This window comes from Aythya ferina (assembly GCF_964211825.1).
Source record: "Aythya ferina genome assembly, chromosome: 4".
Lineage (NCBI taxonomy): Eukaryota > Metazoa > Chordata > Aves > Anseriformes > Anatidae > Aythya > Aythya ferina.
The window spans coordinates 62216281-62240186 of NC_140300.1; the positions used below are offsets into that span (position 1 = coordinate 62216281).

The 23906-nt window shown below is 44.0% G+C and overlaps 1 protein-coding gene and 1 long non-coding RNA gene across 9 annotated transcripts in view; one reads left to right on the forward strand and one right to left on the reverse strand.

The window, feature by feature from the left end:
• The window catches only part of SLC4A4 (solute carrier family 4 member 4), a 224422-nt gene that overhangs the window by 167522 nt on the left and 32994 nt on the right, over nucleotides 1-23906 (forward strand). For all 3 annotated transcript variants that reach the window (XM_084519333.1, XM_084519335.1, XM_084519334.1), the window contains exons 9-15: nucleotides 1836-1923; nucleotides 3341-3495; nucleotides 3960-4073; nucleotides 5590-5764; nucleotides 10765-10898; nucleotides 15200-15471; nucleotides 20792-20862. In XM_084519333.1, coding sequence (XP_084375459.1) covers nucleotides 1836-1923; nucleotides 3341-3495; nucleotides 3960-4073; nucleotides 5590-5764; nucleotides 10765-10898; nucleotides 15200-15471; nucleotides 20792-20862 — 1009 coding nt within the window. The remainder of the gene's footprint in view (nucleotides 1-1835; nucleotides 1924-3340; nucleotides 3496-3959; nucleotides 4074-5589; nucleotides 5765-10764; nucleotides 10899-15199; nucleotides 15472-20791; nucleotides 20863-23906) is intronic.
• The window catches only part of LOC311436832, a 105349-nt gene that overhangs the window by 25926 nt on the left and 55517 nt on the right, over nucleotides 1-23906 (reverse strand). For 5 of the 6 annotated variants that reach the window (XR_014693106.1, XR_014693107.1, XR_014693108.1 and 2 more), the window contains exons 7-8: nucleotides 12228-12344; nucleotides 765-961 (exon numbers count right to left, since the gene is read on the reverse strand). This is a non-coding gene — a long non-coding RNA (uncharacterized lncRNA). Of the gene's footprint in view, nucleotides 1-764; nucleotides 962-7076; nucleotides 9088-12227; nucleotides 12345-23906 lie in introns of those variants that run through there. The other variant, XR_014693111.1, reaches the window with a different exon arrangement.

Below are 23906 nucleotides of genomic sequence, written 5' to 3' on the forward strand. Positions count from 1 at the left end.
AGACTCTTATCTCAAGGTCACTAGTTAGATTTCAGCTCAGGATGCACACGTAAAATGACACCATCCGACCAGCATGACGGTCTTCACTGAATTCCCACAGGCCACTGAATGGTGGCAGTAGCGTGAGATTGCCAACAGCAGTAACAGAGCTTTCTTAACAAGCCAGTTGGCAAAGAGATGAGCATAAAGACAGATGTTTTTTCATCACATAGCCATGAAGCAATTCTTTTTCTGGAACGAATCTGAACAGGAGATCTGTAGGAAGCTTGTGTTTCTACAGCCAAGGTGTAGGTGTACAGCATTCCTGTAGGTGTTGTGTGAGTAAATAGTTGCCAGCCTGGATATTGTTGCTGTCCAAAGAGATGATGTAAGAAATTAGCTCCCGCTATTTTGTACATATGGGCAACCCTTCTTATGGTACCTACAGCAGGAACCCACACCTCAAAAATTAGGTTGCCTCCTTAAGAATTAAGCCGTGACTGCAAAGCTACCAGATGGTCTTACGGGTCTCTGGTAAGTATTGTAGGCTCTGAGCAGAAATTCAAGGCATACAAGTTGGGCTTAATTATTTATAGCTAAAGCCCTATTTAGAATTAATGTTTTTCCTTCACATGTGGGTAGCTACTGTAGGTGCTGAACCACACAGCGATCTCGGTTCCAGCAGAGCACTAATAAGCAGAGTGCTATCTGATAGCTCTGGGAATTAAGAGAGGTGTTTCTGAGTAGTTTATGGTAAGCAGTGTGGACAGTTGGCAGCATCTTACCTCTGCTTTTCTCTATGCTGGCTTGAATGCTTACTTCTGTACCCGGAGCTGTGCTGCCCTGCTTCTTCTGTCCCTTGTGCAGAGAGAATGTTGGGTCAAGGTGGAGCTGTGCAGAGCAAACAATCCTTAGGTCGTCTTCTGTCCTCTCCTGGCTGTTTGGCAGCAGTTACATTGCTGCTACTGTCACTTCAATGAAACTGGAATAGCAACAGGGAAATATTTACTGCAGTTATGTATGCAATGATTGAACAGCTACGAGTAGACGGTAATATACGAGCAAATCAATCAGTGGAGGTGGACAGGCTTTCTGTGATGCACAGAGCATGAGGTCTGATGCACTGTGCTGGAGCAGCATCTTGTGCATAGTTCATTTCTGGGTACTGGGCGTTGGACAACCTCCTTCCTTCCTCCTGTGTATGTGTTGCTGGATGTTTTTGTGTAGGGCTGCCACAGCATTTGACCAAAGTGGTCTCAAGGTTAATTTTACAGCTTTTGGGGAGGAAAACTCTGGGTAGCATCTTGCTCACTAGAGCAAGTCTGATTGGGTGTAACTTGTACTCCAAGATGGCTGAAGTGGAACATAGTATTACACAGAGAAAAATAAATGCACTGGATGAGAAATCTGAACAAGTCCTGTGCTCAGTGCCTCCTGTGGATATTGGGGTTGCTGAACTCCCATGGACTTAAAGGGAGGTGACAACTCTGAAAGCTACCATATGGTGTAAACGATATAGTAAATTCTTCCCTGTGTTCGATGGAGATTGAAATACAGAAATTTCACAAGGAGTAGCTAACATGGTTATCCTCTGGGTTCAGACAGATAGTGTCTAGGGTGCTCTTCCCTCACTAACCTCTGTGGCTGCCCAGAGCAGTGAGGATCTTACCTTTCACATCAGTCAGATTCATGAACCACTGGCAGCTTCTGGGTCTCTCTAACAAGGGGCAAAACTTTTTTTTTCTTTCTTTCTTTTTTTTTTTTTTTTTAAAGTTGAATTTACATGTAGGTACTGTATAAGGAGTAAGTGATACATTTTTCTATCCTAAATGGGAACAATTGGTATGTTTTGTCAGATTTCTCTTCATTCTACTGGGACCTAAGGGCAAAGCAAAATCCTATCATGAGATTGGCCGAGCCATTGCCACCCTGATGTCTGATGAGGTAAGTGCCTTTGCAACCAGATCTCTGAATGTCCAACTGAACCATCCCATCCCATCCCATCCCATCCCATCCCCTGCTGAAATTGGTTCTCCTGGATATCACCTCACTTGTACTAATGACACCTTTTCCTCCAGCATAGCCGACTGGAGCAAGCCTGTGGGTGGGCTGCATGTAAAGCTGAAATACCCAGATGTCACTTACAGTTCCATCTGTTTATATAACTATTTAATTTGCCTTCATGATTTTATAAAAGCATAACTATAGGAAGTTTTTGTCCATCGTGCTTATTTTCCTGCTAGTGCTCGTTCTTTTAAATAGATTTTGAATTAATCTATGGACTTGCATTGTGGTATGCATCTTGTGTCACATTTTACAATCACAGTAACCCACAGCTGCACTCTAGGTAATTACTGCAGAAATGTTTACACCCAGGATATATCATTCTGTGTTGCACTGTATCCCAGAGCACTTCTTAATTCATGCAGTGCTTATATATTAGCCACGAGTAGCTAGCAATTATTTGTTAATCACATACCTCAATAAGATGACTGTGCCTTCCATATGCATTTACAACTTTTTTTCTTCCAGTGTCTTTTACGCTCTGTGAATCTGTGGCTGATTTACATTATGTTTGTTTCTTGCTATCTCCCAATCTTCTGCTTCTGTACAGTTCACTTAGCTAGTGCTCGCCTGGTCCCAGCTCTTTTGTTTTCTGTCATCATGCCCCCAGTGTTTGGAGCAATGATCTAGTTTCCAAAGTTCTCTCTTACCCGACCATTGACTCTTGATTTTTAAGTCTCATTGCATGTGCTGGTCTTCCTTCCCTCCAAGCAGTCCAAAAGATTTCTGTAAAATTCAGCATCAGTGCTCTTTTTTTCTCTCTTTTCTCATTCTCTCTTCTAATACTAATACAAGGCCTTTCAGTAAAGCTAGGTTTTATGTCTTTGTTTTTACTTTGGAGTAAATATTGTCATCATTTCTATTTCACAGATTAAAAAACAAACCTTTTTTTTTTTTTTTTTTGATAGGCTGACATAGAAGACAGCAACAAAAATTGTCGTTGTTAAAGTGTATTTTCAAAGTATAATTGGCACTTCTTATTTATTGGAAAAATCTTTTTTTGAATGAAGGAAGTAGGTAATTGCTTTGGTACCATTTCTGACAAAGGTTAAAAATGCACAGTTTGCTAAAAATCAGAAATATTAAAGAAAAGAATCTTTGTCATTGCACAACTAAAGAAAGGGCTTTCCTGAGGTTCATACACCCTTGTGACAAGTGTCCTGATACATTTTCTAGAGGTTTTTGACACTTAATGAGTTTTTTTTTTTTCATAGAGTAAAACTCAGTAGCTGCCTATGGAGTCTGGGCTGCAGAAGCCACAAAGCTTTGCTACATGGAGTCTTTCCTTTCCTTACAGGTGTTCCATGACATTGCCTATAAAGCCAAGGACCGGCAGGACCTGATTGCTGGCATCGATGAGTTTCTGGATGAAGTCATTGTGCTCCCCCCTGGGGAATGGGATCCAGCCATTAGGATAGAGCCCCCCAAGTCTCTTCCATCTTCAGATAAAAGGTACTGGCAGGAGACGGGCAGGGTTATCTCTGTGATGAAGGACAGCACGTCTCACTTCTGGAAAGCTGACAAGAAGACAAGCTGCACTGGGTTATCAAGTAACTGCGCTGTGACCTGTGTCTGTGCCTCCTTCTCTAGAAAGCACTGGAGATATTTTAAGGTCTTTCTTAATAAAGTGGAGAAGGTTGTTCTTGCAGTTCTGGACCCTTTTGGGTGATGGTGCAGGGACATGATGATATACATGATATAATGAGTATCCAGGTTCTCTGGGGGTTCTGCTTGCCCTTTCTAACATGCTATGTTCCATTCGGGCTGCCAGTAGGCCAGCTTGCAAGTCTCCTTCATATCACACGGCTTCAGGAAAGGCTGTCTAACTCTTGGCTGGCAGAACTCTATCTGTATTCTGTTTTGTGGAGCCATCAGGCAATGCGCTGAGCCTCAGCTTGGCTTGTGTTCTTGCTTAGGAAAAACATGTACTCTGGTGGAGAAAATCTGCAGATGAATGGAGACACGCCTCATGACGGAGGACACGGTGGTGGGGGCCATGGGGACTGTGAAGAATTGCAGCGAACTGGCAGGTCAGTAACCCCGCTCAGTGTGATGGAGCTGGTGTGATCCATCCACAGTGGCAATGTTCACCTTTCAGAAAAGTTTCATCTTTTCAACTATGCACCCCAGAATACTGTTTGAATTTACACAGGTTGAGCTGTCACCCCCCAGAATACCCAGAAAACGTGGTTTTGAGTGCCCAATTTGAGACAGAATGGTTTTGAAATCCAGCCCTGAAAAATTATGAAGCATCTTAAATAAGGCACTCAAAAATGAAAGAAGGTACTTGCTGGCTATTGAGAGTCGGTGTGCCTGTGAAGTTAGACAAAGCTGTGAGGGATGGAAATGTGGCAGGTACAGCTCCATTTTGCATTCAGATTGCTGGAAGTGCTTTAGCCAGAAGCAGTGAAGTCGTCTTTTCCAGACATTCCTGTTACAGTGCAATTGAATAGATGAAGGCTTTTATAGGATAGAAATACATAAGGTAACAGAGCCTGAGGCCTTCCTCTCTGCTTTACTGCTCTGTTTCTATGCCACATAAAAGTCCACTGGAGTGGGAGTGCAGGTGGCCGTAAAACAGCACACTCAGCACTTCAGGGGCAATTTATTTTGTTGCTATTGTGACCTCCCTCCCATGCTATATTTTTTGAGGTTTTAGCAGAATATCTAAATTCTAGTGGAAAAATCTGAAAGTCTGAATTTATACAGTAGCGCATACAAGGCAGTTAATAAGTCCTGATTCCGGGTCAGAATGTAATAGGTGCTTACCCACCCCATAGCTCTGCGTAGTGTCTGACCAGTCCTGCAGCGATGCTGGTGCAGGGTTTTCTGGTTGGTGTATAGCCCAGGAGACAGCTGAATTGCGGTGTGTCAAACACCTGTGAGTTAGTGTTGGTGGTGAACTGTATGCAAGGGAACAAGAGGCAAAACAAAAACAATTCTCATGTTCGTAGAATCAGAGCTATATGGAGTTCCTAAGAGTTAAATACTGTCTTGTCTAGATTGTAAAAAAAATAATAATAATAAATAAAGAGTCTGGAAGTGCAGCTCTTTTGCTGTCCAAGATGATTTCACTTAGTTGCATTTTTACTCCCAGTTCTTTTTCTGGTTAATAGGTTGAAGCATTTTTTCCATTTAGCAGATTGTTTGGCTCACCCAACCATTGTGTCTGCCATGTGGAGAAATTTAGGCAAGGGTTTAGACTAGAGTTAATATATTTTATTACATCAACCAATACAATTGTAAAAAAACAGACCAGCTTCCTGAACTGCAAACTTTTGTGGTCTGTTTAAGCAGAAGTATAACTTGTGTTTCTGAAATTTGTCTCTTTCCAGCAGCATCACGTGGTCAAGATGCTATCTTTCTTTAAAACCTTATCTCAGTGATATCCCTGGATCATCGCCACTGTGATAAGTCTATTATGTAATATGATGACCTCACTCCTTTCAGATCATCCTTCACTTCTGGCAGTGTTTCTCATTATTTATCTTTGTGACTTTCACCGTAAAACATTTTACACAAGTCTCCTCTTGCTTGTCTTTTCAGGTTCTGTGGTGGCTTAATCAAAGACATAAAGAGGAAAGCACCGTTCTTCGCCAGTGACTTCTACGATGCTTTAAATATCCAATCCCTTTCAGCCATTCTTTTCATTTACCTGGCCACAGTGACCAATGCTATCACTTTTGGAGGACTGCTTGGTGATGCTACAGAAAACATGCAGGTTAGCAGCAGCTATCAGAAGCAACAAATCAGAGCTGACTTGTCGTACTATCTACGGTCAGAACTGACTTCTGGGTACAATTAACAGAGGTATCACGTACTTCCACTGAAAGCTGGCTTTCGTTCTCTGCTGTTGGATGTCTGTCCTTTGAAAAATTGTACAAAGTTACCTTAAATGGTGTTTGAAAGATGGCCAAGCAACAGAGAATTTAGCATCCTTGCTCCTTCTATATAGAGAAGTTCTTTGGATCTACTCTCTGTGTTTTGTCTTGGTTGTACTGTTTCAGTCAAATTAAGTTTACTAAGTCTGATTCAGACTTTCCATGTCATCAGAGCATAGCGCTGTATTCTCTGCATGATTCTTGCAATCTCTGGACTTCTGCCTCTCTGGTAGAAAGGAAATACTAAGATTCATAGGAAAGCAGTGAATTAGGTGATGTGCTAGCAGAAAAAAATGCAAGTTCTTAAGAAATACAAATTCTGTGATAATGGAAAATCAGATTCTGGGAAGCATATTGCATATCTGGAGACCAAATGGATCAGTGCTAACAACAAAAGTAGGGGCTTCAAGGCATGGCTCAGTTTTACATGAACTCTAAAGGAAGGGATTTAGTTTTAGCACTGCTCTAGATTGTGTTTGACAGAGCAGAATTATGCTCTGAGAGAGTGCTTTAGTAGTTCCTTTTTTTTTTTTTTATGAGGAAGAAAATGTAAGAGCTTTTATTTAGACAGTTCAATGCAGCCGTGTTTGAATGTCCTAACAATAATCAAGCTTGTAGCAAGTGACTGAATTATTCATTTATGCAAATTTAATTTAAACAAACATAGAAAAGGGGGCATCTATCCAGACCTCTCAACTTCCTTATCATAAATTACTGGCTAGAGGAAGAGTCAGTGGCTGGCGGAGTGCCATACAAATACGGTTTTCCACTTCCAAAACTCAGCTACTCAGCAGTTGTGCGAACAGATGCATGATGCACGCCCTTAAAAAGAGATAATAGCACATGGAAGTAGAGAATGAAAAAGCCTGAAGGACCCACCATAGATCATCACTCTTCTATCATAGAGCAGCAGGGGAATGTCTGCCTGCTCTGTAGCTGTACATGGTACAATATTTAAAATAGGGAGAGGAAAGGGAAATGCTACCTGATTCAAATTTAGTGCACATAATCATGTACTTGTGCTAAAAAGTCCTTCTTGATCCCTTTGTATCCAGTAAATGTTTACTGTCAAGTTGGAAAATATTTTTGTCACTGGAACGGACAGTATAGTTTCTCAATGCTCACAGACGAAAAACAACCCTCAAGAAATTATTATTAAAAAAGCACTCTTTGTTTCAAGAACTTGGAAATGTGTCATTCATCTTACAAATGGTAAAACCACTTTCCTTGGGAGAATTTCTGCTGCCAGGTTCCACATTAGAAAATGGGGAAGGAAAACAGAGATAAAACAAGGTAGGCCTCCAGGAGAAGAGCTGGCAATCCCTGGGCTCTGGGGGGACCCGTCTGCTGTCTTCTACTTGCCAGGGATTGATGCATAAAGGTTTTTTGCTTACACGTCTCTTCTGCTGGGGTGAAGTTCTTCCAAGAACCTCATAAACCTTCTCGATGTGATTATATCTTGAGTACGTGACCTTCCTCTGATTTATTCTGGCAGTCAATCTGTTGAACATGACAGTCTCGTTTCACCAAAACATTTTTGTGACTGAGCTGTATAAGAGGGGAGATGCAATGTGGGAGAAAGGTGAAAGAGAAAACACTGCATTTGGTTCAGTTTGGTTCATAGTTTTCTCTGCAGTAGATAAAACCCAGCACAAATTTCCCCACTGCTGAGAGACAAAAAAAAAAAAGCAGGTCCCTAGAAAGACAAAAGCTGCAGGAACAGCCTGTTTTGAGCTCAGTGATTTATTCTCCATGTGAAAAGGGAAACCATTGATGCTTTGCAGTTAAAAATATCACTTTGCTAACAGGGAAGTTCTGGAGCAAATATAAACACAGCGTAGCCGTTTATGACAAAAATTCCAGGAGAAGCAGAAAGAAAACACAAGTCCTGCTGAATGTTTTGTCCCTTGCTTCTCAGATGTGTGTTCTCAGTGAGGAGGGATTAGCCTCTCAGATATTTCTCTCCAGGCGTAGCAGCTTGCAGAGCTAAAATTGGCCTGTTCATACATTTTGAGGCCCTGTTTAATTCAGTCTTTCTAAAATTTCTCTGCTGAACCTGTTCCTCATAGTTGCAGAAATGTTGAAAGCTTCCACAGACTCACAGCAATCCTATGTAAGCGACTTGAAATTGTTCAGAGAAACTGGGGGTATTTCATTTTGCTGATGGTCCAAGGTTTAGAGAAGTCCGGGCCCAACTGGCTTTTCTTTGGCCATCTCCATTCAACAAGCCTTTATTCACCACCCTTGTTTGAAAAGGAGTTGGGTTTCCTTGGCTGCTGTGGGAGTCTGGAAAGGTCTTTGGCTGCTGGTTTTAAGCAGAAGAGTAAAATCGTGTGTTCTTTATGCTCAAATGCTCCTGTAATGTCAATCTGAGTGAAATGTCCCAAGCTACCCAGTTCAAGTTGCTCCTCCAGGGAGCTGCTCAGTGGGATCAGAGTCCGGGTTCATATCAAGTGTTCTTCAAACCATTTTGTATTTCTGCAGTGGAAGAAGTTAGTTCAGAAGTGTGCTTTTCTGCAAGGCATCCAGCGGAGTGAGCTGCACTGAATCTTCACAGCCAAAAATGCAAGGCAGGGAAAGTAATGCAGGAGCAAGACCTGGCCCTCACAGGAGGCTCCAGCATTTTGAAGAGACAAAGAGAGAGCTCTTTGTCACAGGCCATCTTCCCCGGGATGTTTTCACGTTGGCAGAGCTTCATTGACTACTAGTTTACATCAGCTTCTACGTCTGAGCAGCAGCCTGTAAAATTTTTCCTCCCAAACATTTTGTCTTCATAGAACACAGTAATTTTGAGACTGCCACATTTGTGCTTCTTGTTTCTTGTAAACAGTTATGTGACCACCCCTGGATCAGGCGCTCCAATTGCCTGGGCTATGCTGTCTGTCCTGGAGAGCCTGACATGGCCAACGTTTCTTTAAAAGCTCACTTCAGAGTTTTATGTTTCTGAGAAAAGACACTATTCTTAGCTGCAGACATGTGGAAGAATGCAGGGGAAAAGAGATTCCAGATGCACTGGCCGTGAGGGCCCTCTGTGAGTAATGCAGAAGGAGCGAAGGGGAATCAGCTGCACGAATGCCATTCCTTTTGCTGAGAGCAATTGTCTCAGCCTCACAAGTCCCCCAAAGGCAACAAGCAAATGCTTGTAGGCTCTCGTCTCTACACCCTGTTTAAAAAAAAAAAAAAAAAAAGTGCAATCTTTGTACGGTAGTACAGCAAGCAGATCTCCCTTGCTCTGACCCCTGCAAGGACATGGCTGTTATGATGGGCTTTACCAATAGCAGTTAGGAATGGAAAAGACCAAGAATGGCACCTCCTGCCAAGGCAAGGTTGTTTGCGTCCACTCTACTCACATCAGTAGTTTTCTTAGATTGTCAGATGACTGAAAGCGTGGCAGAAACCAAACTGCTTTTAAATTTTCCTGCCATTTGCTTCTCTGCACAGCTGCCTTACTAGTGCTTTCGTTAGCCAGCAATAGCAGTTACCTGGTTGCTGATATTTTGAGATCAGGTTTGTGGCCAGAAAAATACTTCCTGATGGCTTCATAGGAAGTTCTGCTAGTAATTCAGTAGATAAAATTTTTCTGCTCTACATAGTGACATCCTGGTTTGACATGTGATGGTATGAATATACTTCTCTCACTGTAAACAGAAAGTTGGGTCTTTCCAAGAAACAGAGCCACAAAACTTAAATTCTTTGTGTTACCACTGATAAGTCAGAAAAACTGCAGCCCCAACCCTGCAGTCTGTCGTGGATGGAGAGAAGGATCAGCAATCTCTAATTGCTGGCTGCGTAGCACGTGCAGGATTCAGGCTGCTGATTCAGACACAACCGCAGTGAGGCATTTAAGTCTATGCTGAAATCTGCCCCTGGTTGTTGGGTAACTGCTCTCAGTAAGGGTGACAAACACAGCCTAAATAAAGAGTCTAGGTTCAGTTTTCAGTTGAAGAGCGCTTAACACTAGCGCTTAAACGCTAGATGTATCTTGCAGATTAGTTTGCAGAAGAGCAAATGAGGTTAGGTCCATCTATTTTTGCCTTTTTTGTTAAATGATGGATGCTCTGTCAATAATCATGTTACTGGCAAGAAAATACGACATTTATATTGCACCCGCAGCTTGCATTTTAAAAATAGATATTGCCCAGCTATAGTTTAGATGAAAATCCAAGAACACATCAAGCACGCTCATTTATCATTCCCCAGTGAAGCTGTTTTGCCACACGTGCCAAAGGTAATTGCAGAGTCCATTATACATGGAATTTATTACTTGCTGGTGACATCTGATGAACTTGGGTCTCAACACGTGACTGCTGGATGAAGTAGCCTTGTTTGGTTCGTGTCTCACTTACTAGAAAAACTATTTGAAAGAGAGGCATCTTGTTCATTTAGGTGTATCTGTTCTTTTGGAGGAAGGAAATAAAAAGCCCTCTGATGTTCTGGAGGGCACCAGCACTGCTCTTTAGCCATGCTCTGCCCTGTCTGAGCCACGTGTGCCTTTACTGTCAAAGATGTAGGAGGTCTTCAGTGAGTTCTCATATCCTTTTAAGTGGTCTTTGAAAACACTTTATTTCCTTTATCAAAGATAAAATATAGCGTTATTAAACTCTGGGTCTCAGAAATAACTATGGGGGTTGGTGGTTATCCTGGGTAAGTGTGAACTGTTGAGATGAATGCCTCTTTTTGTGTGGCTACGGGAGAAGACTAAGGATGGTCTTCCCTTAGTCTTGGACATAGCAGCATATGGCACACTGCAAGTCACTGCTGGAACGACTGATTTTCTTGCAGCAGTGCTAACGGAAAGGGTTATTCAGTAGAACTAACATCTCCACTATGTCTACCACAGGGTGTGTTGGAGAGCTTTCTGGGCACAGCAGTCACCGGAGCGATATTTTGCCTTTTTGCTGGTCAGCCACTCACAATTTTGAGCAGCACGGGACCTGTCCTTGTCTTTGAAAGGCTTCTCTTTAACTTCAGCAAGTAAGTGAAAGGTTGAAGGGCGGGCGGGAGGAGGGGAGTAGTGTCTCACACTAATAAAATACTAGTTAGGGAACAAGATGGCTTGTGGTGGGGAAGGAGGGGGGTTAGTGCATGAAGTGAAACATCGCTTTGTTCCTTGTTGAGACTGCACTGCTGTCGTGTCTAAGATTTTCACAGGCACGTGTACCACCGAGCACTGCCCAGTGAGAGCAAAGAAAGCAATTCCAGCCCTCAGGGATTTCCCTAACAGGATCCCTGAGGTCACCAGGTTACCAAAAACTTGTCCTTAAATTAGTATTCATTTGAAGTAATTGCTATAACTAATAAAAGTACCTATGATATAAACAGCTACACAACTCTGTTTGTACCCAGAATTCCTAGGTGGAGTTGTGCTGCATTAAATGCTTCTGTTTGTTTTTTTTTTTTTGTCTTTTAACTAGCATAAAGCAGTTCTGCTCCCTCCCAACAGCGTTAGCACATATGCTGTGCTAAGGGGAAGCCTGTTCTATTAGGCGTTCTCATTTGTTATTTCCATATCTGCAATGCTGGGAAAATATAATGAGAATCCCTAATGACATCAGCATATTCATTGATAACTTTACTTGTAGGACTACTGATATTGTGGAGGGTGTTTAGAAAATAGATAACATTGGGTTATACAGAAAATACTCCAGATCTCATGGCCCACTTTTCACCCATCAGGGAGAGTTCACAACACCGCAAATACTTGTATTGCAGGACAAAAAATCAAAGGCTTTTGGATTGGTGTTGCTGAGCTTTCTTTCAAAAGCAGTCACCCATTATGTGGAACAGATCTTTTGCCAATTGTAGTTATTTTTAGAAAATGGCTATTGAATTACTATGATAAACATGGCTGCAGGTTGCAATAAGGCAGGAGGTACGCTACAGGACTGGCTCTTTAATCTCCTTCTTCATTACACATGGGCTATGTGGGTACTTATTCAGATAATTGAGCAGATGCAATATGACCGTGCTTTTCCTATGAAAGCCCTGCACATCAGAAAAGTCTTCAGAGGTACAGAGCTTCTGGGAGGCAGACAGTATTCTTACACATGATCCCGCTTCATCTGGTTCCTGAACTCCATTGATAATGCCCGTGGCAGCACAAGCTGTGTCTGCAAATGTCCTGCAACTCGGGGTGCAATGGGCACAGTCTGATTCTTGCACCACACTGTCAAAGCTAGTGCTATTTTAATCGGTATTATTGGGATTGAAGAGCCCATTCTGGCTTCATTAGAGCCATATTTATACAAACACAGGCAGAGGTTCATCTTGGAGTCAAGGATGCCAGGGAGAGACTTCTTGTACCTTAAAACAGTGTGCTGTCTCCTCCTGCCTGGCTCTGGGACTGCCGTTGTCCTTGGCACTGTCTGCACAGTCATGTCCTGTTTGTGTCTGGTTTGCAGGTCTGCCCAGGTGCTGCACCTGGAAGAAAAAAAAAAGCAAGATGGAAAAAAACTTCCTGTGGCTTTGGGAGGGAGGAGGTGGTTATTTTTAACTAGAGGAGGAGGTGGTGGTTATAAAAGCTATTGTCCTAACAACCTGCTGGAGCAGAAGGGCAGGATTTTTTTGAGGGACTCTTTCTCAAGGAAATTTTCACAAGGAAATTGGAATCAAGTACTGTGATTTTCAATAATGCATTTGTGGTTGTTCATATTCACAACACCCTGTTTCCTGCTGGGAGCAAAATGAGAAAGTTCTCCCATCTACTGATTCATTTAAAGAGTGTGTGTACAGATACCTAAGAAAGCCTCTCTTGAATGACAGCAAGCATTCCCAAAAAAAATTCAGAATACATCACGATCAGGTCTTCATTACTAGCACAGTGCAGTTCTGTATTTTCCTATTCTGCAGATCCCATCCTATTTCTCTGCTCTCCTCCCCCCATTTGGGGTAGTAAATCAAACATTAAAACTCTGCTGTGAAGAATTTGGTTGGCAATATATAATAAAACACTTAAATTTGAATTTAAACTCAATTTGCTGCTGATTGAATTAAAGAACTGAGGACTTAGGTTACGAAATGTCCTGTGCATTTTCATTTGCTTTGTAAGTTTCAGAAGCACTGCGGGAGTTTGAGGGGTAAAAACAAAATAGTTCAAAACTTTCAAGCTTCTTGAATAGGGTGCAGTCAGGACAATATCTGGGCTTCTGCCACCCATCTTCTTCACACTTGTCAGATGGACAACGGTTACTTCTCTCTAAGACACCGAGTCTGGATATTTCAGAGAGCTGTCGCTGGGATCTTTTTTTCCCTTTCTCTTTTTCTAAATCATCACTCTATTTCTTGCTTGCTCCTTACTCCTCTTTCCAGGTCAGGCTCTGTGTGAGAAGGCTGCAGCCCTCTCTAAGATTTTTGTCTACAATAAGGAGAAAACATTGCAGAGACTTGTTTTGAATGCAGATGCCCGACACTGTCTTAGCCTACATGACATTGACCCAGGATCCTCACAGAAATGCGCAGTAGCAAGCCTTTACCTGGGATCTTGCCTAGTCTTCAGCATTTTCTCCAATTTTACAGTTACGAGGTTGTAGTTTCCCCTGTTTAGGTGTAGCTCCCTCTGTTCCAGGACTCTTTTGCTTTCCACTCTGCAGTTTTATACCATTCAGTAGAAAATTGTCCTCGAGCCCCTCTGCCTGCCAGCATTTCTGCTGGGGATGGGGTAGGTGCTGGCTGAATCCCAGAGCACGGTACCGAACTGCTGCAAGGTTCAGTGCCCGTGGATGGATGCTGACAGAGGGCAGAGGTGCGTGAACAGCACACCGAGTCAGACCACGTCTCCTTGGGTCTCTCCGACTCCTGGAAATAGTGTGTAAAGGCACACACATGGGCCATGCAAGGTTACTTTTCACTATTACTACAAGTTTGAGGGAGTCCATCTGCAGTTTGCACTTGAATATACAGTAGAAGCAGCTTGTTGCCTGTTCTGAAGGCATCCTGTTTTGCCAGGTTGCAGCTGCTCTGCCAGCTGTTTTGCCACTGAGCTAAAACCACCCTTGGTGCTAGGAGCTAAGCCATCCCTGAGGCACTCACAATCCTCGGGAGGAGCTGATGCTGACCAGCGCCTTCCCTCCCAGTGCAAACAGGCCTGGAAGGGTTTTTGTCTTCAGGGCCATCTAGCAATTTCCTTCTCTCTCATGCCTTTTTGAGAGTGACTTGAAGTTGCATTTATGCTGTTATGTTTCAGAGCCGTGGGTGGTTATCTGGTGTAGCCTGCATTCCTAAGGTGTTTTGAAGTGGGCTTTTGCTCCTTCGATTTATTTATTTTTAAGGAAAGTTCAAAGGGAGAAGTGCTCAGGTTGTTGGGGGAAAGAAAGGATAAACTCCCGGGCTCTGTCTCCTCTCCACAGCTTTTCAGTACTGTCAGAGACTTTGCTCTGAGACTTTCCACAGAAACTGTCTTCCTCCCCTTCCTTTGCACACGGCAGTCTGGCAGGGCAGGGCAGAGCTACCTGGCTTCCATGGAAAAACAGCCGGCTGTTCTGGCTGGGGCTTGGCCCTGCTTCCTCCAGCTCCTTTCCCCAGAACGGTCAGTAATCTCCTTGGCCTGGTCCTACTTTCTTTGCTGTTTGATTTTCTTCGGGCTTAAAAGCCTCCCTTTGAACTTGGTGCTGTTAGAGTATGGCAGTCTCGAGCAGCAAACAAGGGGCAAACAAACTTCCCAGGAAGGAATGATAGGGTTCAGCCCATCACCCCCAGCAGCCTGCCACATCCTGGCACCAAGGGCTGGTCATTTTCTGCTCTGTGGTTCTTTATGTGCTGCTGGTACTTCCCTGAGATAATGTAAGGGCATGAGACATGGAAATGCAGGCTCCTGAGCGGGAGGCTTGGCAGGAAATTGCTTTTCTAAAGGAGGTTTGTAAACTGTGGTTACATCTTCATCTGGTGGGAGGCTGTCCGAGTTCAGCTGCTCTTGGGCTGTGCAGCTGGATGTTTGGGCCTTTACTACTCTGTGTGTCTTCGCCAAGGGACGATTTGTCCTGGGAAGCCTAGGAAGAGCTTGAATTCATTGGTAACATTTAGCAGCGGAGGTGGAAGCAAGAATGATCACTTGTGCAAGCTCTTCTGCTACCTCAGCTATTAAACTGCACGAGGTACTTGTACGGAGCTGGCTGGCTGAAAACAGAGCTTAGCACTTGGGAACACTTTGTTTAGTCTAAATATGGCCAGGTCCCAGAGTCCACACATTCTTCTTCCACTTCTCACTAGAAAGTGCAATTCTGTATGAATTTATCTAATCCTTGATATTTTCCTTTCCTGCTTCCACTGTTTTGTTGCAGAGACAATGATTTTGACTACCTGGAGTTTCGTCTCTGGATCGGCCTTTGGTCAGCCTTCCAGTGTCTCATTCTTGTTGCTACTGATGCCAGCTTCCTGGTCAAGTACTTCACACGCTTCACCGAAGAAGGCTTCTCCTCCCTTATTAGCTTCATCTTCATTTATGATGCTTTCAAGAAGATGATCAAGCTGGCAGATTATTACCCGATCAACTCGGAGTTCAAGGTGGATTATATCACCCATTTCTCTTGTGCCTGTGAACCACTGGGTCCAGGTAAGAGAATGTTTTATTGGCTCTCCAATTTGCAGATAGAACATCTCATTTGTGTTGTTTTGTGTTGTTTTTAAATTGTGCTGAGGCCCAGAGAATAATGTGGTAGATTAATCCTTTATCAGTTTTCTTCAGGTATCCCATCTTTGCTTTATTTTCAAGCTGAGGGATGTATTTCACCCTAAGTGCCAAGTGGAATTTTTTTCTAGCCAACCTTTCTGGCGTTCCTCATGTGAACGCTGTTAAGAGCAGAGAAGCTCTCTCTGTACCTGTGTCTCCTCACATCCTTGTGGCCATTAATTCTGAGCAGCATCCGTCTGAGAAGCCTGTGAAGGGTGAGAAGTGAGGGCTAGGTCACTGCCGGGGTGCTTGGGTCACTCCTGATATCTACTGTACCATTTTGACAAGTGCAGGAGCTGGATTTATTCAGGGCGTTACCCAAACATGGGCGGTTTTGCACCTTTTGGCTGTGGATGAGTGGAAAAGCACAAACAATTCCTCATTAGAGTGGAAGGGAAATATATCCATCAGTTTAGCCTATCACTAGTGCGTGGGCCGCAAGGCAAGCATAGCCAGAATACGTATAGATCTGGCAATACAACCGGGAACAAAAGGTTACAAAACCCAAATACAAACAGAAGCATGCTGGCTGTTACTGCTAGGGAAGTTGTAACCAGTCCTAGGATTCTTCAAACAATGAGGACTGAGTAAGAAACTTGGTTTGTACTCAAAGTAAACTTCAGGTTATCTTGACATACCTGCCAAACAGGAAAAGCATCTGGCTGCTGCTAGCTGCCTCTTTGCAGGAGGTGTGAGGAACTGGATCCATATAAACTGTGTGCTTATATTAGTTATTAAATGCACAGTCACTGCAAGCACTCAATGCTAAGTCTGATTCTGTTTCCATCTGAATGGCAGGGCACTTTCTCTCTTGGTGGCTGGATGGGTAGGCTGATTATGTCTCTCTCGAAGTATGCAATGCTGGAGCAAATGTCTGAGTTTCCCAAATGAATGCCCAGGGCACAGACCCACGGCACAGGGCAAATGTAGCGGTACAGCTCCAACGTGAAGAGGAAACGGAGCATGTGGCAGAAATCCACAGTTGTTTCATTTTGTAACAGATTTGTGCCCAGAAATGCAATCTTGATCCTTACCTTATAAGCAAGTGGTGGGAGGATTAGCATGTGTTGTTTGATAACAGCACGTTACCACAGCCCCTTACTGCCATCATGCTTTTTGTCTTTTTTGCCTCCTAGCCAGATGTTTGTTTCAGAGGGTAAAGATGACTTGAAATCAAGCAATTCCCAAAGCCTTGCATGATGTGTCTGTGTAGTCAGAGCAGAGGTTTCACACAGTGGAAGTCTGGCTTCACTGGGTGCTTGTGCATGCATACTCACACATGCACCCTTACATATGTGTGCGAGGTCCCAGCTCTTAGTGCCAACCCCACCACGTCTCCCCCTGGGCAGGGCTGGGCCAGTAGTTGAGCGCAATGGGCTTAGGTCTCCTGAAACAGGAGAGTTAAGGAGGGAGCAGTGCACCCCGTGCTGGGCTTGAGGCAGTGGATGGATCCCACTGGCTGCATCATCTGGGACTTTATCAGGAGGGTGGAAGTAAGCTCACCTTCAAATGTTTCTTCCTTAGTTTTTCAAGTAACACCAAATAAACCTTGAATAGGAAGACTGAGCGCGTAATACTGGCCATACAGACAGCAATCTGTACGTGTAGCCCTCCAGGCCATCTCTCCAGACACACCAACCACTCCTGCATAGACCTGTGCGAGTCTGTGGCACCTCAGGCATGAAGGCTTTAGCAGTATGAGTAATGTCTGAGTTTCAAAGGCTGCCAAAGTTGAGGGAGCAGATGGGAAACAACAAACTGTCTTGGAACAGAGCAGCAAACAGTGATCCCATATTTAAACTCAATCTAAAACAAGCTGGAAGAAGTCTTGTGCAAGTTGCTGGGGTTAAGGTATTCACAGAGCTAGTGGCAGTAGATGGGCCCTTCTGCTGTTCTTATCCCTCGGCTGGGGACAGTTCAGCACCTTTCGCAGGACTGAAATACACTGATGCACACCTATCTGTATAGCCGTGTCTGTGCATAACCCCAGACAGCATCCATAAGCAAAAGACAGCACAAATTTAATTCCTTCTCCTTATGAAAAGGCAGCTTTCCACATCAGCTGCTTATCATCACAGTTACAGAGGAAGTTCTCTCTCCTGCCACGCAACAGGTATCAGCAGCAAAGTCGCAGACAACAGCCAGGAAACAACCCAAGCTAAATGCTTTCAAAAAGGGTTCCACAGCTTCTCTTGGCTTGTTCTTTTTTGAAGCTAATGCATTTCTCTGTCTCCATACCTATAGACATGCAATAGGAGTCAGCCCATAACATTTCATACACAAAATGGAAGTGGCCTCATTCTCCATGTCATGCATTTCTTAATGTAGAAGCAGAATATCGTTAGTTTTCCAGGGTATTTCTACCTGCTCTGCATGGTGTTGGTGGCCACGCAAGGCTCAGGGAAATGGTGAATTGTGCCCCAGCAGCTGTGTGTGTTGTTTATCCTCTGGCTCTGAGGTGAATTCATTGAGGAGGATGCACAGCGTAAGCAAGGAGTTCTGAATGTAATCCGAGGAGAGCTCCAATCCCAGCTGTATATTGAACATCTCCAAAACAAAGTTCAAGACTGACAAGGCTGGTTGCATGTTTTGCAAGCAGGTATCAGAAGCCCATTAGGACATCAATTACTGTTTTTGAGAATATTTACCCCCCCGAAAGTTTGCGGGCTTTCTCTCATATATCAGAAAAAAGAATAAACAGGCAAATGGCAGATTAGCAAAAGGGCATGCTCCATTCTAGGAAATGATGTGTAATGTGGTAGCAGGCGATTGCTTTCCAGTGTTCCTCCTATAATGCAGATAACGTACATTGCTGCTGGAGGTGTTATTAGCTGTGGCTGATAAGCTGTCAGAGGTTGTGCTGGGGACAAGGGGAGATTTTCTGTGTTTTTTTTTTTTTTTTTCCCCTCCTCAAAGTAAGTGCAGGTAAAGCTGTATTGCCTTTGTCACACTACAGCTGGCTGTTCTCTCATACTCTGATTCAGGCTTTTTACAGTTGTCTTTAATGTCTGTCATTGAGATCTGGCACCAGAGGCTTCACATCAGTGCCCAGCCTGCATTGCTCAGCTTCTGCACTGTGCTCTGCGTGCGCTCCCGCTCACAGAGGCCTGAGGAGGCTGCAGAGCCGCATCTCACCAGCCCCATCACGCCTTCTGGGGCAGGCAGTTGCTTCTCAGCCCACTTGGGCAGGCCACCAGCTTGTGCATGCTGCCACTGCTCGTATGGATGCTGTTGCTTTGGTGTTTCTATGGACACGTTCTGGTTTTCTTGGTTTATCTGGCAGGGTGCTAACTCGCTGGGAGTGTTTGGGTCCCTCAGGGTAGCTCCATCACAGAGTTTGCATGTCATGCCGCTGCCCATGTTTTGGAGAAGGTGAGGAATTTTTTTTCATTTAGGGCCAAATGGCCATTAGTTCAGGCGTGTAGGAGGACATCGCACAGGACCTTAAAGTAATGCCTTTGAAATCACTGATGGGATTTTTGTGTGCTCTGGAAATAATTAAACAGTGTGCCATGCAGGGGCTTCCCTTTGATCCCTGTACCTCCAGTCTGTGTCTTTGAGCAAACATTCACTGTTTTATAATGTGGGTGGAGAAGTTTAAACACAGAAACACACTCCATCCACTTTCAGGAACATTATCATCCACATAGCAACTAGTCAGAGCTGGAGTTAAAAGGACAGCTGCAGAAAGTTTCTCTGTGTACCAGCGGAGAAATCAGAAGCAGCAAAAGTAGCCCTTTGCACTCTTGGTGCATTCTGGGGAGGAAAAAAAAAAAAAGAAAGAGAAGAGAGATTTTTAGATTTTGCTGACACTGTGCGTTCCTGTGATATCACACAGGAGTGGAGCAGGCAGCGAGGCAGGGAGGCCCTCTGAGGCTGGAGAATCTGGCAAAGCATAAAGGCTGTGTGCTTGCTGCAGGTTTTCTGGTACTGGTGTGACAGTGCTGCCACTCTTGTTGAACTCACCATGCTGCACCTGTCTGCTCAGAGTGGAAAACTTTTCCATACAAAAGGTTTTTTACCTGATCGGTCATGCCTCTGGAGAGAGTTTTCATGTGACAAGATGCCAGAAAAAGAACACAAAACACTGCATTAACCATCTCTTCTCAGACCTGATGTCTCCAGAAAAGGCTTGCAGCATTTTACAGGCTCAGCTCCATCCTCATAGCATGGCTTATGGTTTGGCACAATTCTCACACCCAACTGGTGTCCTCGGGGTTAGAGAGTCCCCTGGCCACTCAGCATTTCTCTACCAGGCCTTTCTAAATAGATCGGTGCTGTTGCAGGGAAGATGTCAGCACCAAAATCTGCAGTTCTGCTTCCAGGCATAGCAAACTGATGTCTTGACGAGAATCATGAGATGTTACAAGGGTCTGGGAGGCTGCCTACATTTAGTGTTGTTGTGCTAGTTATCTAGACCCCATTATGATTTCAGTAGTGTCAAAGATGCGCACACTTACACTTTCTCCAGCTAAACAGATGTGCCCTATACAGTATTTAAACAGAACTTTAATATTGCTACCAGACATAGAAATACTTGCAAAATTTAAATAAAATGGGACGGACATAATTGACGAGTCTTTTTTCAGGCAAGATTGCATTTCTAACTGAGTTTTTAAATATAGCTTATTTCTGATCCTATGAATACAAAAGGAAAACATGCAACTATGTCACCGTGTGTCTCCCCTTTTTAGCAAAATAAATGATCTCTATCATGCTAATTACAAAATCTCTTATCTATTTTTTAAAGTCAAAAAGTGGGATTGTGCCACATTCTGCGACGCATTTTGCTTTTCTTGACATTTTGAGGACGTATATGATCTTAAATTAATAGCTATGAGAGTTCTGTATTCATTTTAATCCAGAAATCATTGGGTAAATACTGCAAGAACACAAAATAGTAGGTTGTCTTTCTATTTTTGTTATTTACAATGAATTAAAAAAAAACAACACCATCCCAGTTAGTTTAGTTTTGAATTGTCTCCCTTATTCTTTTTCCATTTTTGAAGACTTATGACCATTGCTCTTGAGTCACTCCAAAAAAACACTTTTGACTCTTTACTTGAGAAAAGAGATTGCAAATACTCTCTGCTGCTGCTTTACCAAGATGGAATTAAGAATGATTTAAGAGCTTAAATTTGCTTTCTTTCTAGGCCGTTTTGACACCACGCTCTCAATATTCTTTTTCTGTTCTCTCTTTCAGATAATAGCTCGTTATTTAATGGGACAACTGTGCCGTCAGCTGATGGACTGCCCTATTCCTCTGTCGAGATGGTAAGTGAGGCTTCTAGGAAGGCAGGCTTTGAAAACATCAGCGTGGTGTTTGGTGACTGGGGAAGAAGTGGGAGCTGGCATCCCTCCATCGCTCATGCTTTCACTCCGCAAAGTGACAGTGTTTAAGCAGCAGGCCAGCCACAACAGCAAGAGAGGAAATTCTTACTAATTTTTATTTTTTTTAATGTTAAATAGAATCAACTGGCAGTCCCAAAATTGGGAAAAATTAATAGGTATTTATTCTGGTAGTGCTGTTCCAACCTTCCTTTGGGAACATGTCCTCCTGTAACCTGGCAGTTTGTGGCCATGACCTTCCAGAGTGTTGACGTAAGAAAAGCTTGCACAGTTGAAACTGAGGGCAGCTTCCAACCCTGCTCTCCTCACTGAGCTGTGGTATGACAGAGCAAGCACTTTACAGCTTGGTTTTATTTCAGCTGTTCCTTCCAGTGGCATTGATTGAAAGTGCAGTTCATGGGCTTCTTTGTAGTTCGCCAGGAAATCTGCTGCCTGTTTTCACAATATATTTCTCTTTCCCACTTTCGTATTTCACTTTTTTGTCCTAAAATACACCTTTGCAAGGACAGGGACTACAGTCTTGGAAGTCTGTGAGGAAGTGTTTCTGCTGGGCCAAAGAGATCAGTAACTGATCACATGAAGAAAATCCTTACACTGACACACACACCCCTTTGCCTGTGACACTACGAAAATGTTACACTGCACTTTATCCTCCAAAGATTACTTGTAGTACCACATACAGAACACTACGTGTGCAATTTGACAGCAGTAATGACTTGTGTATGGCGGCCTCTGTCTTGCGATGGAGCTGTGTGTGTTAGCAGGAAGCACGTGGATGTCCATGCGGATTAGTAGGATCCTCGTGTGCAAACCTCATTGTGTCCAGAGCTGTAAGACACCAGTGGTACCAGCCCTTTGTTTGGAAGGTCCTGTTTCTATCCTGGTCTTTGATTTTCTGTGGCTAGAGCTGGCTTTTCCAGATTTCCCTCACATGGTAAGCTTTGGATGATGAAAAAGAAACAGATCTTGATAGGTTCAGAAGCTTCTGTGTTTCATGCACAGGAAGTTGAGAGACAGAGTAGCAACCTTCCACTGAAGAATACAGATCCTACTTGCCTGTATTTCTCTTAATGTGGTGGCCACTCTTGTGTGGCATCAGGTAGCCCAGCAGAAAGGGAAGGGTTTCTGGGCTTGGCATGCTGTGCAGGACCACTTCAGGCACTAGAAGTTAGACATAAACCTGAAGGAAAGGGCATCCCCCAAGGCCCCCAAAGGGTCGGCAGCAGCATGAAGAAATAGAAGTGAGGTCTCCTGATGCTGCACCTGATGTGCCCTTTACTGCTCCTTGCCATCTTCCCAGCCCCACCTCTGTCAGCTTGCTGTGGTGCTGAGCATCTGAGTTCACTGCTTCTGGAAGGGCTGAAAGTGAGGGACTAATTGTTCAGCTGCCCGTCAACAAAATAATGCTTGGGGAAGTGATGAGCAGCCCCAAGCTCTCATACAATGCCAGCCGTCAGGACGCCTAAATCCACCTGTCAAGAGGAGAGTGCCAGTTGCCACTTCTGTTTCATTAACGAGAACGACTCTTCTCATTATTTGTGGATTTAGCATTTGATTGACAGTCTCGGGAGAGAAGAGGCACGCATTAGAGGAAGGCAAAGAACCAAACTCAGGCCGGGAGACAAGAAAAAAAAACAAAAAGTTGTGTTTCCCAACTGTCCTTTGTCGGAACAGTAATTTTGACATCTCGGCCCTCCTTCCCCAAAACCCCATTTTGTGACACCCTTCCTGCCAGCCGGTAGGGCTGGAGGCAGCTCCTGTCAGACCCGATTGTATCTCTGGCTGATTTTGCAAAGAGCCAGGGGGCCCTGCTGCCCCTGGAGGAACTGAACTCTCCTGCTTTAGCCCTGGTCCCTACTGGGGAAGCGAGCCCCCGGCACAGAGCTTGGCTGTTTCCTTGCCTGTGGCAGAGCAAGCTGGGAGCCAGCACTAATTTTTTGTAGTTTCAAAGCAAAATGAATGTCCAGGGACAAGAGACGAGGGTGTTGTGAGCAGGAAGAGCAGCCCTGCTACAAACCCTGACAGATAGCTGGCCAGGGAGGTGAACGTGCTGTGACGAAGCAGGATCACTTTGGGGGGGTCTCCTATAGCTGGCAGCTCCCTCGTGTAGGAAGTGCCCCAAATCCTTGTCCCAGCCTGAAAGCTGCAGCAGGAGAACTCGCTAAATAACCTATCCTGGTGCTCAGAGCAAAGACAACCCAAGCAGTCCTGGAGTTTTCCAGCTATTTTCAATCTGCTGGTTGGCCCTGTGTTTGTGTGCTACCTTTTGTACGCCTGTCAGTCTCAAATAAGCCACCAGCCAAATGTTTGGGTGGTGGTAAGCACTTCCAGGAGGGGCCACCGATTCATTTAGGCAGTAGGGTTGTGGGAAAAGGGATGTCCTCTTGTTTCTGCTCTTTGGTATCCCACACAGCAATCTTAAGTACTGAACGCTCTTTGGGTTTTATTTCTGTAGCTCTAAAAATGCAACTGCTGGTGGTTTAACTCTGTGGGAGGTACGCATGCAAATGCACAGTGCACAAAGTTTGCTCCTAAATACAGTTTTTTTCTGATGTCTGCTCTCCCCTCTGCTGCAGCCCTGAAGCCAACAGTTAGGGCAGACCTGCAGAAACCCTATTGATGAGGGACAATTTGGTGCTGCTGAGAGACGCAATGCTGAGAGAGCAAATGTGTTGGCATCGTGTCAGAACAAGAACATGGCTGGGTTTTTTGTTTGTTTGTTTTGTTTTGTTTTTCCTCACTGCTATTACTGTCAGCACAATCATGGCTCAGTTCAGCTAGAGCTCTTTGGAGTCACAAAACTTGCGGAAACTGAAGTTTATCGCGTGCAGCTTCTGACCACTTGCTAACCATCCAGTGTTTGGAGGCGTATGGGAGGTACTTTACGATATACCCACATGAACAAGATACTAATAGATATGAAATGAGGCCATGAAGCTTTAGTCTTCAGTGAGTACCTTCAGTATTTT